Source organism: Hyperoodon ampullatus (assembly GCF_949752795.1).
Source record: "Hyperoodon ampullatus genome assembly, chromosome: X".
Lineage (NCBI taxonomy): Eukaryota > Metazoa > Chordata > Mammalia > Artiodactyla > Ziphiidae > Hyperoodon > Hyperoodon ampullatus.
Window position 1 is genome coordinate 19,794,626 of NC_136913.1, and position 15,351 is coordinate 19,809,976.

Below are 15,351 nucleotides of genomic sequence, written 5' to 3' on the forward strand. Positions count from 1 at the left end.
TGTAGTTTTGATTTGCATTTCTCTAATAATTAGTGATGTTGAGCAGCTTTTCATGTGCTTCTTGGCCATCTGTATGTCTTCTTTGGAGAGATGTCTGTTTAGGTCTTCTGCCCATTTTTGCATTGGGTTGTTTGTTTTTTTTAATATTGAGCTGCATGAGCTGTTTATATATTTTGGAGATTAATCCTTTGTCCGTTAATTCATTCGCAAATATTTAACATTGCTCATTGGCTTGGGTCAGTATAGTGAGCCCACCTTTTATTGTTGGGAATATTGGGCAGGTTCCCTAGTCAGCTCTCCTGGCAAGAACATCAGGTTTAGACAGTCACACTGAAGTATGAGTCATAGGTAGTTCTGTTTCTGTGGTTAGCTCAGTCCACTGCACCTCTCCCTAAAAAGTTAGGTTGGGACCTTACTGGAATTTTCTCTTGAGAAGATACACTTGCTTTCTAGTTTGGTGATCCAGTTTGCAATTCTAACTCTCTCTTCATATTTGCTCCCTTTCAGAAGCGATCGAAAAAGCAGATGCCAAGCCATTGTTACATATCCTGCGGCACTCACCTTTCCGCTGGCCTGTGCTCGAATCTAATATCGGCCCTGAAGGGGTTTGGTCAGAGAGAAAGTTCAGCCTTCTTCAGACACTTGCAACGTTTCGTGGCCAATACAGCAATTCTGTGTTCATTCGTTTGTATGTGTCCTCTGATGACAAGGTGTCCAACGAACACGTCTTGAAGGTATAGTGAGGACTCCTTCATCATGCTTGTTTAGTCCAAGGTTAGCCTTTTTGGGTTGCCTTCTCAAGGAAAGAGACTCATACCACCTTAGTGAAATGATAAGGTTAAAAATTCTGTTAAACGTTAGGATCTAGACTATTCCCTACCCACCCCCCACTCCCCACCCCCCCCAGATTTGCAGATTGTAAATCATGAACACACTGTTTTTGTCAGCCTTGCAAGAAGCCAGTGAGTGAGTTTCAAGTGATCTGTAATCTGGCTCTCGAATATCTACCCTGAGCATGTGTAGGGCCCCTTAATTCTGGTGGGGAGAGATGAGCAAAGACTTTCTGAACTCTGCTCTTCCTCTCCCCTCATTCCCCTGACCAAGGAGTGAACACGTGCTATGGTTCATTGTTTTCCTTCACTAACATCTTGTGTACATGCCTAAAATTTCATTGTCAAGTTGGCTTGAATCTCTTGTCCTTCCTTTCAAAAGATAAGGCAAAACTTGTTCCAAGTGCCTGGTTGCATTTTCTGTTAGGAGAGTAAACATCTCTTCCATAAAGGAATGGGCCATGAGGACATACCCTGAGGTGGAGTATTACATTGGTAAAATCAGGAGACTGTCAGAAAACTGCCAACAGTGGAAGATTCATCAGTCAGAGAACTTGGCAAGAATGCAAATAGCACTTTTCAAATTGTTTTGTCTTTTGATTCTATTTTTTTTTTTTTTTTTTTTGCTTCTGTGGTTACTTTAGTAATGAAAATTTTGTTGAACCGCTGATTTTTTCCCCCAGTTCTGTTCTTTGTTAAACCAGAAAATATTAATGATATATTGATATTTAAATCATAGAAATATAAAACCTTTAGAGTGTATTATCCTCTCCTAATATAAGTCAACTTTTAAAAATCTATACCCTGGAGTTTATTTTTTGATTTATACCAAGGGGCTGGCAAATTTTTTTCTGTAAAAGACCAGATAGGAAATATTTTAGGCTGTGCGGGCCATATTATCTTTCTCAACTACTCAACTCTGCTGTTATACCTGGTAAAGCAGCTGTAGACAATATGTACATACATGGGTGTGGCTGTAAGGCGGGCTGGCCTGCAGGCTGTAGTTTGTCCCTCTCTAGTTTAGGCAATGGCAGTCTCAATAAAAATATCTTTAGTCACTGAAAGAATTCCCATCTCCTCAAGAGGAAATTCTTTTTTTTTTTTTTTTTTTTTTTTTTTTTTTTTTGTGGTATGCGGGCCTCTCACTGTTGTGGCCTCTCCCGTTGCGGAGCACAGGCTCCGGATGCGCAGGCTCAGCAGCCATGGCTCACGGGCCCAGCCGCTCCGCGGCATATGGGATCCTCCCAGACCGGGGCACGAACCCGTATCCCCTGCATCGGCAGGCGGACTCTCAACCACTGCGCCACCAGGGAGGCCCAAGAGGAAATTCTTAATTACAGAGACAGCTATATATCTGTGCTGGGTGATGGAACAACAACATGACACTGAGACATATTCTAATGCTCTCAGGATAAGACATGCTCTTCAATGCTCTACGATCATGGTGATGGTCCAATTGACCTCTGTCCCATGTTGATAGATTACTCACTTAAGAAAAACAAACAAACCAGGTTTTAAAACTCTCATTCTTAATTTCAGAACTATTATGGTATCCCTTCCAAACACCTTGTGTTTTTTTCTCAATTTTTTTTTCGATTTTTTTTTTTTTTTTTTGCGGTACGCGGGCCTCTCACTGCTGTGGCCTCTCCCGCTGCGGAGCACAGGCTCAGCAGCCATGGCTCACGGGCCCAGCCGCTCCACGGCATGTGGGATCTTCCCAGACCAGGGCACAAACCCGTGTCCCCTGCATCGGCAGGCAGACTCTCAACCACTGCGCCACCAGGGAAGCCCTTACGTGGTGTTTTGAAGTAAGTTGGAGACTGTCTTTCAAACTTAAGTTTATGTACTCTATTGCATGATAGATCTTGATTTCCACACAAGTTAATTAATTGCAAATGGTAACCATTTCAGTTTTCACCAATTTCTGGATCTACTATAAGAACTGAATTCATTTAAACATTTTATTATGGAAAATAATACAAATAAAAGTAAGAAGAATAGTACTATAAACTCCCATGTACTCATCAACCCACCTTCAACAGCCAGCAACTTTTGGCTGTTCTTGTTTCATCTGATACACCTCCTTTTGGAGAGGAGGCTGGAACATTGTGTAGCAAATCCAAGGTATAATATCATTGCACTGATAGATACATCAGTGTTTATCTAATGGAAAGGACTATTACAACAACCAAAAAAGTAATTGTAATTCCATAGTTAACATCTAATACCTGGTGAATTTTCAGTTTTCCTGAGTGTCTCAAACATGTCCTTTAAAAAAATTAAACAGTTGGTCTTTGGTTCAGGTTCCAAATAAGAATCACATGTGCATTTGGTTGACACATCTATTTTAATTTATAGCATACTAGATTTGACTGATTTCAGGGTAACCTAATAGCTAATGAGAGAAAATTCTTGTTTATAGGAGAATCACAGCTTTAAAAATGCAGGAGAAATAATAGAATTTAAAAGTTAGCATTTTTAAAAATCCCTAATGAAAAAAAGAATTAAGGCAACTATCACCAATAGCTGCTAAAGCTATTAGATGAATGGTTGATGGAGAAATTCAGGATAGAGCGACCAGACTGACATCAAATGAACCCAGATGTTAATGGTAGCATTGCTAAAAGTTGGAAAACCAGATTTTGTGTGCCTCCTGATACCATGCAGTGGGAAGCATATGCTATCACCAATGATGCCAAAAGAAAAGGAAAAAAAAATGAACTTGGATCTAATCAAGCCCGTAGTTTTAACACCAGCTTACAGGAAACACGGGGAATAGAGGATTGCGGCAATCAATTTTTAACAGCTTGCCTTGCACACTTAATATTCAATTAAACTGATCCTAGAAACACTGAACTGTCAATAACAGAACACTTTCCAAATGTAAGGAGGCACTCATGTGCTTACTACCGGTCTCTTCTGCCAAGATGGCAGCTTCCTCCAAACTGATGTGTTTGAGCAAGGCCTGGCATTTGAGTGCAGTGTGCATTTGCTTTAGTTATGTCCCTGTTTGTACCATTTTATATGAGTGGATGAATTAACAAGATAGAGCTATAGTCTTTCTAATCATGACAGAGCTGCTAGAAGTTCAAGCATGTGTCTAGATATTGGTAGGAAAAGCTTTCTTCTGAGATCTGCCTAAAACCCAGTGAACCTGATAACAAAAACTAGTGTATCTATGGCTGCCAGTGTTGTAGAATTTGTGGGTGTTGCTTTTGTTAGAAATAGTTAAAACTATAAAAAATCTAACTGAATATTTGAAGCCCCTGAAGCACCTTTTAAGTTTTGTGGAACATAGTTTGAAAACCACCGCCATAGTGGAGAAAAGAGTATGCTTTGGTGTTAAAGAGATTGAGGTTTGTGGTTTGGCTTTGTGACTTACTCACTGAATGTGTGTGCAGATTGTTTCACTTCTCCCAGTTTCATTGTCCCCATGTGGAATGAAGGGTGAATTAGAATTTACTTTTCACTGTTGCTGTGAGATTTAAATAGGATGAATTTGGTGACAATTTACAGGATAGATGCTGGTACACAGTAGCACGTGACAAAAGGACCTTTCTCTTAAAGCATGACTAGGCAACTGGTCAGAACCATTTGGGGAATGTTTCTCTTCAATTTCTGTGCCAAACGTGTGTCTCAGATCTCAAGTTCAGATGTGCGAGAAATAGCCATTTTCTTTAGTCAGTCAGTCTCATCTCTGACTCTGAGCTCCCACCCCCACCTTTTAGTTGGAAACTGAACCAGTCTAGGCCCTTCCCCACTTCCCGGCTACTCCATTTCTCAGCCTTCTCCTAGGGTATTGGGAGACCCTCTGATCATAAGTTATGTGTTTCTGAAAAGAAACCTGCCATCCCAGCCCATGTAGCCACTTCAGGTGTTCCTCTCTGCTGCTGGGGCCCTGGGCCTCCCAGCTCCCTCTCAAATCCTGCCATTTCTAGGGGCATTGATGGGTCCTTCTGCTCATGAGAAACTTTGACTTCTTTGGCTGCCTAGATCCTCTTTTTGCCCTGGGAGAACTCTCTCTTACCCCCAAACTCTTCTCCCTCAATGTATTTAGACGTCCTTTTCCATCACATTCTATTTTCTTTATATATTTTTTTTTTTTAATTTTTTTCTGTACGCGGGCCTCTCACTGTTGTGGCCTCTCCCGTTGCGGAGCACGGGCTCCGGACGCGCAGGCTCAGCGGCCATGGCTCACGGGCCCAGCTGCTCCGCAGCATGCGGGATCTTCCCGGACCGGGGCACGAACCCGTGTCCCCTGCCTCGGCAGGCGGACTCTCAACCACTGCGCCACCAGGGAAGCCCTGTTCTTGGGTTTTCTAATCCCACAAACCCATGGGGATAAGAAAAAGGACTCCTTTGGGAAGGCACAGCTCTGTGAGCATACTGCTAGGTGAGCAGGTGGTGCCTTTGGGTGCCTTTCCAATGGGCACATGTATTCCCATGCCAAGAAATGCAGTTTGGCAAGCAGGGGTTGCTCAAACCCACACAGTGGTCCTCTGTAAAGGTCCATCTGTAAAGATGGCACAGGATTTGCCACAGACTTAAATGGGAGAAAGGAAATACACAAATACAGGAAACGACAGATTAATGCCTCCCATCATATCTCACTACATGTGTTTGAGTTTATTTTGTGTAAGGAGATACCAAGAATGAGGATTTAAAGGACGATAAAAGACTTTTGAATATATGTGGTCCTGAAAGAGTGTTCGGAAGGCCAGGGTTGTCTCAGTTTGTGTTACCAGAACAGTGGCTTGAAGTGATCATCACCCAGCGCCTGCATTTATGTGACTCTTAGCAAAATCTGTAAGGATGATAAGGAGAGACTGTCTTGGAAATGAAGTTGTTTCTAACTTTTTTGTCCTTTTCCTGCATCATACTATGTGAGATGTTTCTTTTTGTATTACTGTTTTCTTTTCTAACCCGTGGTGTATTGCAGTCAGAGAAAAAATTCGTATTTCCGTTCAATGTGTCAAAGTTCCTAAATATATATTATACTTTCTACTTGCAATATTAAGGTCAGTTATAAATGCAATGATTGAAGAACCTCAGATAACACAGTGTCCTAATATTGGCCTCTTGAGAAAGTCTTTTGTCTCGAGTTTATCTGGTTCTAATGAGATTTAGTTGACTGACCTTATTCAATCTGTTTGGTGTATTTAAGATGTTCCCTAGAAACTGTAGCAATCTGAAAGTTTAAAACAGGTCCGGTAACTTCACTTGAATCATCTAAACTTTTACAATAAGTGGATTTAACTTCATTTCATCAGAGGGAAGCTTTGGCTTTCTTGATATTGTCTACACAGTTTCCTTTCCTTTGAGACTGAAGCTCAAAAAATTCTCCAAGTGGTCTAAATCTAGTTGAAACCCAAAGCATCTTAATCATAATATTATGTTTCATGTTCCTGGCTTACTTAATTTTTGGAAGAAATGGTGGTATATGGGGAATTGGAATAGGATGAAGCCAGGCTGGCTTGTGATTTGGTTGTTTGGGGCCAGTTAGCGAAGAAGATTGAACACAATAATTTGAGGTTTTTAGCAATACACCCAGGCAAGATGGATGTTATGAAAACATCTTTTTCCCCCCAATTTACTTAACTTTTTAAATGTGTGAATAAGATTTAAGGTAGAAAATCTGCTGTTGCGTTCAGTTTTATTCAGTCTTTGGGCAGTTGCTGATACTCAAGAAAACATAAAGAACAACCATAGATTTAGAGAAGGTTCTGGAACTTAAAAATCTTTTATTTAAAAATTTATATACAGTTAAATTCACTTTTTTTTAAATTCACTTTTTGTGAAGCACAAGTCTGTAAGTTTTTACAAATGCATGGAGTCATGTAATCACCACCATAAGAAAGAGAATAGTCCCATCACTCCCTCAAAATTTACCTCGTGTTGCCCCTTTGTAGTCATCCACTCTCCCCATCCCCAAACCCTGTTCTCCATCCCTACAGTTTTGCCTCTTTTGGAATGTGGTTAAAATTTGCCCATGCTGTTGCATGTATCAGTAGTTCATTCCTTTTTATGAGTGAGTAGTAGTCCATTGTGTATCACAGTTTATCCATTTGCCAGTTGAAGAACATTTGGGTTGTTTCTAGTTTGGGGCAATAATGAATAAAGTTACATGCAGGTTTTTGCATGAGCATAAGTTTCATTCCTCTTGGGTAAATAGCTAGGAAGTGAGATTGCTGGGTCACATGTAGGTGTATGTTCAATTTTACAAGAAACTGTCAAACCAATTTCCAAAGTGGCTCTGTCATGTTGCCTTCCCAACAACAGTGTGTGAATGATCTAGTTTTTCTACATCCTCACCATCACTTGGCATTATAAGTTTTTTGTTTTTGTTTTTGTTTTTTGCCATCCTAGTACATGTATAGTGGTGTTCCATTGTGGGTTTAGTTTACATTTTGCTAATGACTGGTGATGTTCAGCATCTTTTCATTAATTTATTTTCCGCTTGAATATTTTTTTTGGTGAAGCGTTTGTTCAGATCTTTTGTCCAGTTTTAAATTGGGTTGTTCGTTTTCTTATTGAGTTGTGAGGACTCTTTATATATGCTGGATACAAGTCCTTTGTCATATATGTGATTTTCAAATTTTTTCTCCCTGTCTGTAGCTTGTCTTTTTCATTCTCTTAACAATGTCTTTCACACAGCAAAAATATTTAATGATGATGAAGTCCAATTTATTTTTTCTTTTATGGATCTGATTTTGGTGTCTAAGAACTCTTTGTCTAACCCCAGGTCAAAGATTTTCCCCTATGTTTTCTCCTAGAAGTTTTATAGTGTTAATTTTTACATGTAGGTCTATGATCCATTTTGAATTAATTTTTGTACAAGTTGTGAGGTGTGGGTTGAGATTCATTTTTTTTTTGGCAGATGGATGTCTGATTGTTGTAGCTCATTTTCTGAAAAGACTGTATTCCCTTTGATCGCCTTTAAGGTGCTGAAAGGTTTTTTTTTTAATTTTAAAAAATATTTATTTCCTTTAATTTTTTGGCTGCATCAGGTCTTAGTTGTGGCATGCAGGATCTTCGTTGTGGCATGTGGGATTTTTTGTTGTGGTGAGGGCTTCTCTCGTTGTGGCATGTGGGTTTTCTCTCTCTAGTTGTGGCGCTCAGGCTCCAGGGCACTTGGGCTCTGTAGTTTGCAGCACGCGGGCTCTCACGTTGAGGTGTGCGAGCTCAGTAGTTGTGGCACATAGGCTTAGCTGCCCCGCAGCATGTGGGATCTTAGTCCCCTGGCCAGGGATCAAACCCACGTCCCCTGCATTGGAAGGCGAATTCTTTACCACTGGACCACCAGCAAAGTCCCAGTGCTGAAAGTTTTAATTCAAGAAATTATGCTATACTTTTCTATAATAATAATTCTAGATATTTAGTTGTCTGATTATTGTTTGTATTTTTATCACCTATCTTAAACTTTCCAGAGAGGGTTCTAAAGTTTGCAAAGATTTCTCAAAACAAAATTATTATTGATTCCTTTCCCCCCAAAATGGTGCAATACAGTATTTTAGGGAGAGGGAGGTGGACAGTCTGGTTCATCAGCTTGATGTGGATAGGCATTTTGCAAAATACTGCAGTGAGAAGAATAGTGGATCTGGTGATGGAAGACAATGATTCTCCTCTGAGCTCTGCCCAACTGTGTTACCTTGGGGAAGTCACATGACTTCTTTAGATTTCGTTTCTCCACCCACCAAATAAGGGGGAAAATCAGATAATCTCGAAGACTTATTCCGACTCAAATATTATAGCTTTGATGCTATTCAGTATTGTTAGAAACTCAAAAGGGTTAGAAACCATGAATCAGGGGAGGAGGGGCAGGTCTCTGATACTTTATAATGGTCATTGCTGAAGTGCCTACTTGCGTGTAGCTCGGATTGCATTGAATTGGTTTTGTAATGGTAACTAACACATGCTCTAAATATGGCTGGTATGCAGATCTCATGACTCTTGTTAATAACATGGTACCTAAGAATTTACAGTGCAAGCAAATGCTTTGTTTTTTGTTTCAACAGCTGGACCAAGCAGCACTCTCCCTAGCTGTGAGGGAAGACTACCTTGATAATAGCACAGAAGCCAAGTCTGTAAGTTTTACTCATTCAACTCTGTGTCTTGTCAGGCATTGTTGGGTTCATAAATTGTTCTCAAATTCCCAACTCTTTACTAGAATTGAGCAATGTAGGTGTTTGATGACCATATTCCCAATGTAGGAAGCAAAGGCCTTTCATTTCGGCAGATAAATGACACTCCCTGTTTTCTGGAAGTCTGAAAATGAAGGCTGTATGAGTCCCTGTGCTCAGTGCCCTCATGATCAAGCTGGGAAGACAGCACACCCAAATTGAGTAACCAAAGAATGAGCTTGCAGCCGTTCCTCAGAAGTGCACAGAGCTCACAGTATATTGCAGAAGCATGGGCATGGACACCCAGTCGACCAGTGGTTCCCAAACTGTACTGCTTAAGAACCACCTGGGAAGCTTCTATTAAATGTCGATTCTTGGGCCTCAGCAACGGAAAGTCGGATTTAGTAGACTTGAAGTGAGGCCCAGGAATCTTTCTTTAACTGGTGCCCCAGGTTAATTTAAGGTTAATGAGATGGGATCAATCTGGTCCGACTTCTTGGGTTGGCTTGGAAACCTAGTAGTTTCCTGGAGGTTGGATTAGAGCTGGTTCATTCCTAACACTTTCAATTCATTTTGGAACCTCTGTTGAACTTCCAAAGGAGCCTCAGACCCAGGGGAACCTTGACCAGGGAGTGCTCAGGTTTCTGGCCTAGCCTGAGAATGCAGGAACTTCGACAGGGAAGTGCTGGCTCACAGTGGAAGTCCCTGCTCCTTTGTTGATAGGAAAGCCTATATCTAGAAGGCTCTGGAGGGCAGGAAGCTAGTCAAGATCCTAGGCAACTTTCTGGCTGAGGACACTCATGGAAGAAGGTTGGCGAGTTTTCCTTCTTGAAAGTGTTCAGAGTGAACTTTTGCCAATCTGGGGCACCTCTGTTTCTGCTGGGGTCACCACCCTACAAGCAGCCGGGCTTGAAATCTTGTCCCTGTCCTATAACTAATCAGTCCTGTAGACTCTGCCTTCAAAGTATCTCTTCCACCTAGTCCCTCCTTTCTGTCCTTACTGCCCTAGGGCAGACCCCTGTTAGGTCTCCTTTTAGCTGTTCCCTCCTCCCCTCATTCCATTGCCTCCTTAGCACCACCACTTGACAAGTTCTCTTCTCAAAGTACAGCTCCCAGAGTGCTTTTGCTCCCAAGCTAGACTCTAAATTCCGTAGAGGAAGGGAGTTCAAGGCCTCTTCATGACCTGGTCCCAAACCACCTTTGCTGTCTCACCTATTTTTATTCTTCCCCCAACAAAGCAGCTTGCACACCTCACAGGAGGACTCCTCACCGCTTCTGAACCAGTCTTCTTTAACTGCTATGTCCCCGGTTTCTTGAGGCTGGAATTTTCCAGTTCTTGAGTTTCTAAGCGCTTAGCAGCTTTATTAAGGACCTCATTTTGGTCTTGCTAGTGTTACAGTTAGTAATGACGTGTTTATCTTCCTCACAGGGTCACACTGAGAACCAGACTCAAGTATTATTTAATTTTTCGTCTGTACCTCCCATGTGCACAGAAAGCCTAGCAAGATATCGTGCATATGTATTGATTGAATAAATATTTTTGGAATTGAACTGGGAATTGCAAAACATTTGTAACTAAGACTATTTGTGAAGCTTGCTTACTGATTCAACAAATAATTATTAAGGGCCTGCTATATGCCAAGCACCATGCAGGTCTCGAGGTTGTAAACATCATAAGAATAGCTATGCAAAATCAAGGTTACGTTAGGAAATCTTATTCCCATAGCATAACTGTGAAACAGTTTAATACCCGGTGTATTGAGTTCTCACAAATATATCTGGAAGGAGAGGTGACCCCCAACAAGATTCCTTAGTTCCCACAAAGTAAGGTCCCCCTCTCTAATAGTATGTGAACAGCCTGAAAATGGGTTTATGAACATGCAGGGAGGAAATTCTATATTTGCTAGGTTCCTCTTCATCATTCTTCTCTTCTTTCCCTTCTTTTTTCCCTGAACTAGTGAGGAGAACTCTGTAAAAACCATACAAAACTGAAAAGACATAGGGCTTCAATCACTGGTCTTTTGTTTTTAGTGTGGAGGTGGGTAAATTGAGCTGGAAGAGAATAAATCACAGTTCCCATTAGTCTTCATGGATCATGCCTCCTGCTTTTAGCGACAGTTCTTTCCCATTATTTTATTAAAGTGTCACTTGCCTGGAAAGAGGAGTCTGACCTTTAACTTTCTATTCTGGGCTCATTTGTAGATGTTTCATGTATCCATATTGCTAGTTGCCAGCAAACTAATTCTCTTGATCCTTGGTGTCCAGACATTTCTCTCTCTCATGGAAACAGTACCCAAGTAGCCATCCTTCTTCTTTGTCCCAAGGTGGTAGGTGGGTGGTTGGTATTGCATGATGCCTGTACCATACTTCGAGTACAGAGTGAAAATGAAGGGCATTTATTTCCACTTGCTGTTTCTGCTCTTCCGTGTCCCTGAAACATAGTTCCTAATAGACTGATGTCATGGTCACTTGCTTCTTTATCTCTTACAGTATCGGGACGCCCTTTACAAGTTCATGGTGGATACTGCCGTGCTTTTGGGAGCTAATAGCTCCCGAGCAGAGCATGACATGAAGTCGGTGCTTAGGTTGGAAATTAAGATAGCTGAGGTAAATCTTAATCTAAAATCTGTTTTTTTTTCTTCTCTTTATTTTAAAGGCAATATATCTTGAATGAAAATATATATAAAAAAATCATTCTGTGGCATTGTTCTTTGGGTTCAAGGTAGAACTTACAGCGTCCCCCTCTGGGAAGTAACAGGAAAAAAAAACCATGACAGAAGAGCTCTTCATTCCTTCTACCTCTCTGCTTGAAGCCCATTCAGTGTCCACATGCTGCTCAGCTGTGGCCAGAGACTCTATGTTTTCCTAGAGGAACTCCTGTTTGGCCTCAACTGAGGAATATATATTTGATAAATCGTTATTGATTTGGCTTGAGTGGAAGGTTATTTTTAGTCTAGTCTACTCTTTACACCATTCCTACTCAGAAGTCAATCTGATCTAAGATAGGGGCTTTGGGAAGTCTATCCACCCATAGTGGACACATAATTTGATGTAGAAAGTGTATAGGGCAGGCTGATAAACATTTATTAGCTTCCTTTCTAGTGCTACTTTGTACCTACCCCTGGTTTTCATTCTTTTCTTGCCCCACTCTAATGAATGTCATTGTGTCATATGCTGTGTTCTGTGTAAGTCACCTTTTAAATTTTTTCAGGCCCATGGTGGAGGCAAAAAGATACAAGAACAAACTTGAGGGAGAATAATCAGAAATCCTAAATGGTTAGCTTTGTTCAAAGAATAACTTTTCTAGAAGAACAAAGAATAAAATCTCTATACATTCCCAGGACTGGAGGGAACAAATATGGTGAAATTTGCTTGTGGAGATACATTGTAGTGAAAAAAATGATACTTTTGTCAAGAAGTGGTTGCATATAGGTTGGTAGTCTTCTATAACAGAAGTTGGTAAAAATCCTGAAGTGCATGGGAGTCCAAGTGTTGCTTGGTTTTGTGTTTGGCGAGGTGCGATGGGGTGTTGAAGTGAGGAGTAGGCTGATAGGGTCAGGAGGAATTGGCCTCTTGGCTGCCGTAGTGTACATGTGTATCTTTCTGTAGACCCCTAGTTGCAGAGCAAAAAGTTCATCCCTGCATGTCACCTTTGAAGACTGCAAAGACTGCTGCAGATGTTCTGGAGTCAAAGACTGTGCCTCTAAACCAGTCTAGAGGCCATCTGGATTCCCTTCCCAGGCAAATAGGAGACCCAGCAATCTAATTTGGACCGAAGCTCTGATACAGCGGGAAAGGCCTTGCCTTGAGCCAGGGATCTGGACCAAAAAGGGAACTAAAAACAGCTGGGCTGAGGCAAGACTGAGAATTATCAAGAGGTTAAATGAAGTGACAAATCCATGGGGTGGGGGAGTAGCTGGCAGAGAGCTGAAAACAGCTCTGAGGTCAAAGGGCTGTAGCCTGGGCCTGCAAGGCTGAGTAGAGGGAGGAGGAGTGTGAACATTCTCTGAGCCAGGAGACTGCTTGTGAGTTATAGGAAGTCTCTCCTGTGGAGGGTGAGGAGGGAGAAGCTGAGGACACGGAAGCATTTAGAAAAGAGCGGGTAGATGTCTGCCACTCAGCCTTCTGTGATTTTGTCTTGACAAATCCATGGTGTGTGGGTTTTTGGCCAGCCGGTAATGCTTATATGTGTCTCTTACATCCCAGGTCACTAGGGACCTTCAAAATTAGTGGGGCACGTCATCCTAGGGAAACTTCTAAAGCTGGGGAGACAGGACAACGTAGTCAAGCCCCCCCACCAAAAGTTCTTGTAAGCCCAGCCATGGAAGTGTGCATTCAGCCATTCCCAGCTAGGGATGTGTGCATAAGGGGAGGTCTTGTTGATGGCGTGGCCCTTGGGATTAGAAGCAAGTGGAGTTTTTTTTTGCTTTTTGTTTTTTAAAAATGTATTTATTTTTGGCTGTGTTGGGTCTTCGTTGCTGCGTGCAGGCTTTCTCTAGTTGCAGCGAGTGGGGGGTACTCTTTGTTGTGGTGCGTGGGCTTCTCATTGCGGTGGCTTCTCTTGTTGCAGAGGATGGGCTCTAGGTGTGCTGGCTTCAGTAGTTGTGGCTCGCAGGCTCAGTAGTTGTGGCTCACGGACTCTAGAGCACAGGCTCAGTAGTTGTGGCACACAGGCTTAGTTGCTCCGTGGCATGTGGGATCTTCCCGGACCAGGGCTCGAACCCATGTCCCCTGCATTGGCATTCTTAACCACTGCGTCACCAGGGAAGCCCCCAAGTGGAGTTTAATTGGAAAGACTTGAAAAAGAAAACTAATCATAGGCAAAGTTTTGAATTACGGTTCAAACCATGAGGGTGGTGTTGATGGCTAGGGGTGCAAGAGTAGGAGAGTCCTGTGTGAGTTGGAAGGTGACAAGTTTAATGCAAGGGAATCAGATGATGGATGGTCTTAAGGCAAAATCATGATGTGCTCAGGGGCATGGGGAGCTGCTGCCTGTCCACGGGAGTGATTAAGATGGCCCTTGAGGAAGATGATTGTTGTTGCTCTTCTCAGACTAAACATGGCAGAGGCTAGAAGCTTAGATTTGGTGTTGCCAAAATGGCCAAGAGCATAAGTATTGGGAATGGAGGAGTGTGAAGAGTCAGGGCTGTAGATGCAGACTTGGCAATATGTCTGGGTGGTAACTGAACCCATACCCCTAGCACTGGAGCCAGGGGAATCTCAAGGCCAGAGAAACCAGAGGGAAGAGGGGAAGTGAGGGAATGAGCTGTTGACAGAATGGTCACAGGTGGCAGTGGTGTCCAGATAGTCTGGTGCTCTTCAGTGAGAATCCCCTAGGGATGAAGGGGTGGTCTGTAGTCCATGAACTATGGAGGTCATTACCTGGACACCACAGGTGAAGGTGGGATGTTTGTCTCAGTTGCTCAACCTTAGTTTGGCTGTCAAGCCCGAGCCAGTAACAGATTTTGTCCATTATAGGGATGGGAGGGATTCGAGTAGTATTTTGGTACCGAGGACAGTGTTTCACACTGAGCAGGACAGCAAAGTTTCTTTTTATTTCCTTAATCTTGCCTGAAGCGATATCTTTTTTTCCTCTCTCCCAGGTTCGGCACGACACCAAAATCTTGAAAAAGTTTATGATACTATGCAGATGTTTTGGCACATGTAGAAAGTAGTCACGCAGTAAGAAATGGTTCATTTGAAAAAAATAACCGAAGTCTCTTTCCAACAGATAATGATTCCACATGAAAACCGAACCAGTGAGGCCATGTACAACAAAATGAACATTTCCCAACTGAGTGCTATGATTCCCCAGGTTGGTGAAAACGATCCAGGAAATTGTATCTTAACTGGTCATTTGACAAGCGATTCTATTTCACCTGTGTGTAAAGTTTTGCCTCGTAAAACCTACCATTGGTCTTCTTGCTCATCATCATCTTTGTCAGTCATCACATAAAATATCCCTTGTCTGTGCATCAGGATGCTTTCTGCTATAGGGAATAGAAAACTTTTCCAAGAGTGGCTTAAAAACTTCAAGCCCGTTTTCTTATGTGACAGAAGTCTAGACATAGGTGGCTGTTGGTGTTGGTTTAGCTGTTGCACAATGTTGTCAAAGATCCAAGTTCTTTCTTTCCGCTCCACTCTTCTTAGTGTGTTGGCTTTTTGACTTCATGTTTGATGACTCAAGGTTGTAAGGTGGCTGCCACAGCTGCATATGTCGCATCTGCCTTCAGGGCAGGAAGAAAGCGGAAGCACCAGTATGGGCCATGTGTAACTCTTCTACCAGGAAAAACCAAAGCCTTTCCAGGTGTCTTCCCTTTATTTCCTATCAAGTAGGATTGGGGCACGTGGCCATCCCTACCTATAGGCTAGGCTGGGCAAGTGAGTGACTGTTTTTCCTT

General features: G+C 42.2%; 1 protein-coding gene across 1 annotated transcript in view; it reads left to right on the top strand.

Moving 5' to 3' along the window:
• The window catches only part of PHEX (phosphate regulating endopeptidase X-linked), a gene marked incomplete at both ends in the record, with an annotated part of 202,797 nt that overhangs the window by 40,163 nt on the left and 147,283 nt on the right, over nt 1-15,351 (top strand). The window contains 4 exons of the mRNA XM_079727783.1: nt 508-734; nt 8,846-8,914; nt 11,441-11,557; nt 14,682-14,765. Coding sequence (XP_079583909.1) covers nt 508-734; nt 8,846-8,914; nt 11,441-11,557; nt 14,682-14,765 — 497 coding nt within the window. The remainder of the gene's footprint in view (nt 1-507; nt 735-8,845; nt 8,915-11,440; nt 11,558-14,681; nt 14,766-15,351) is intronic.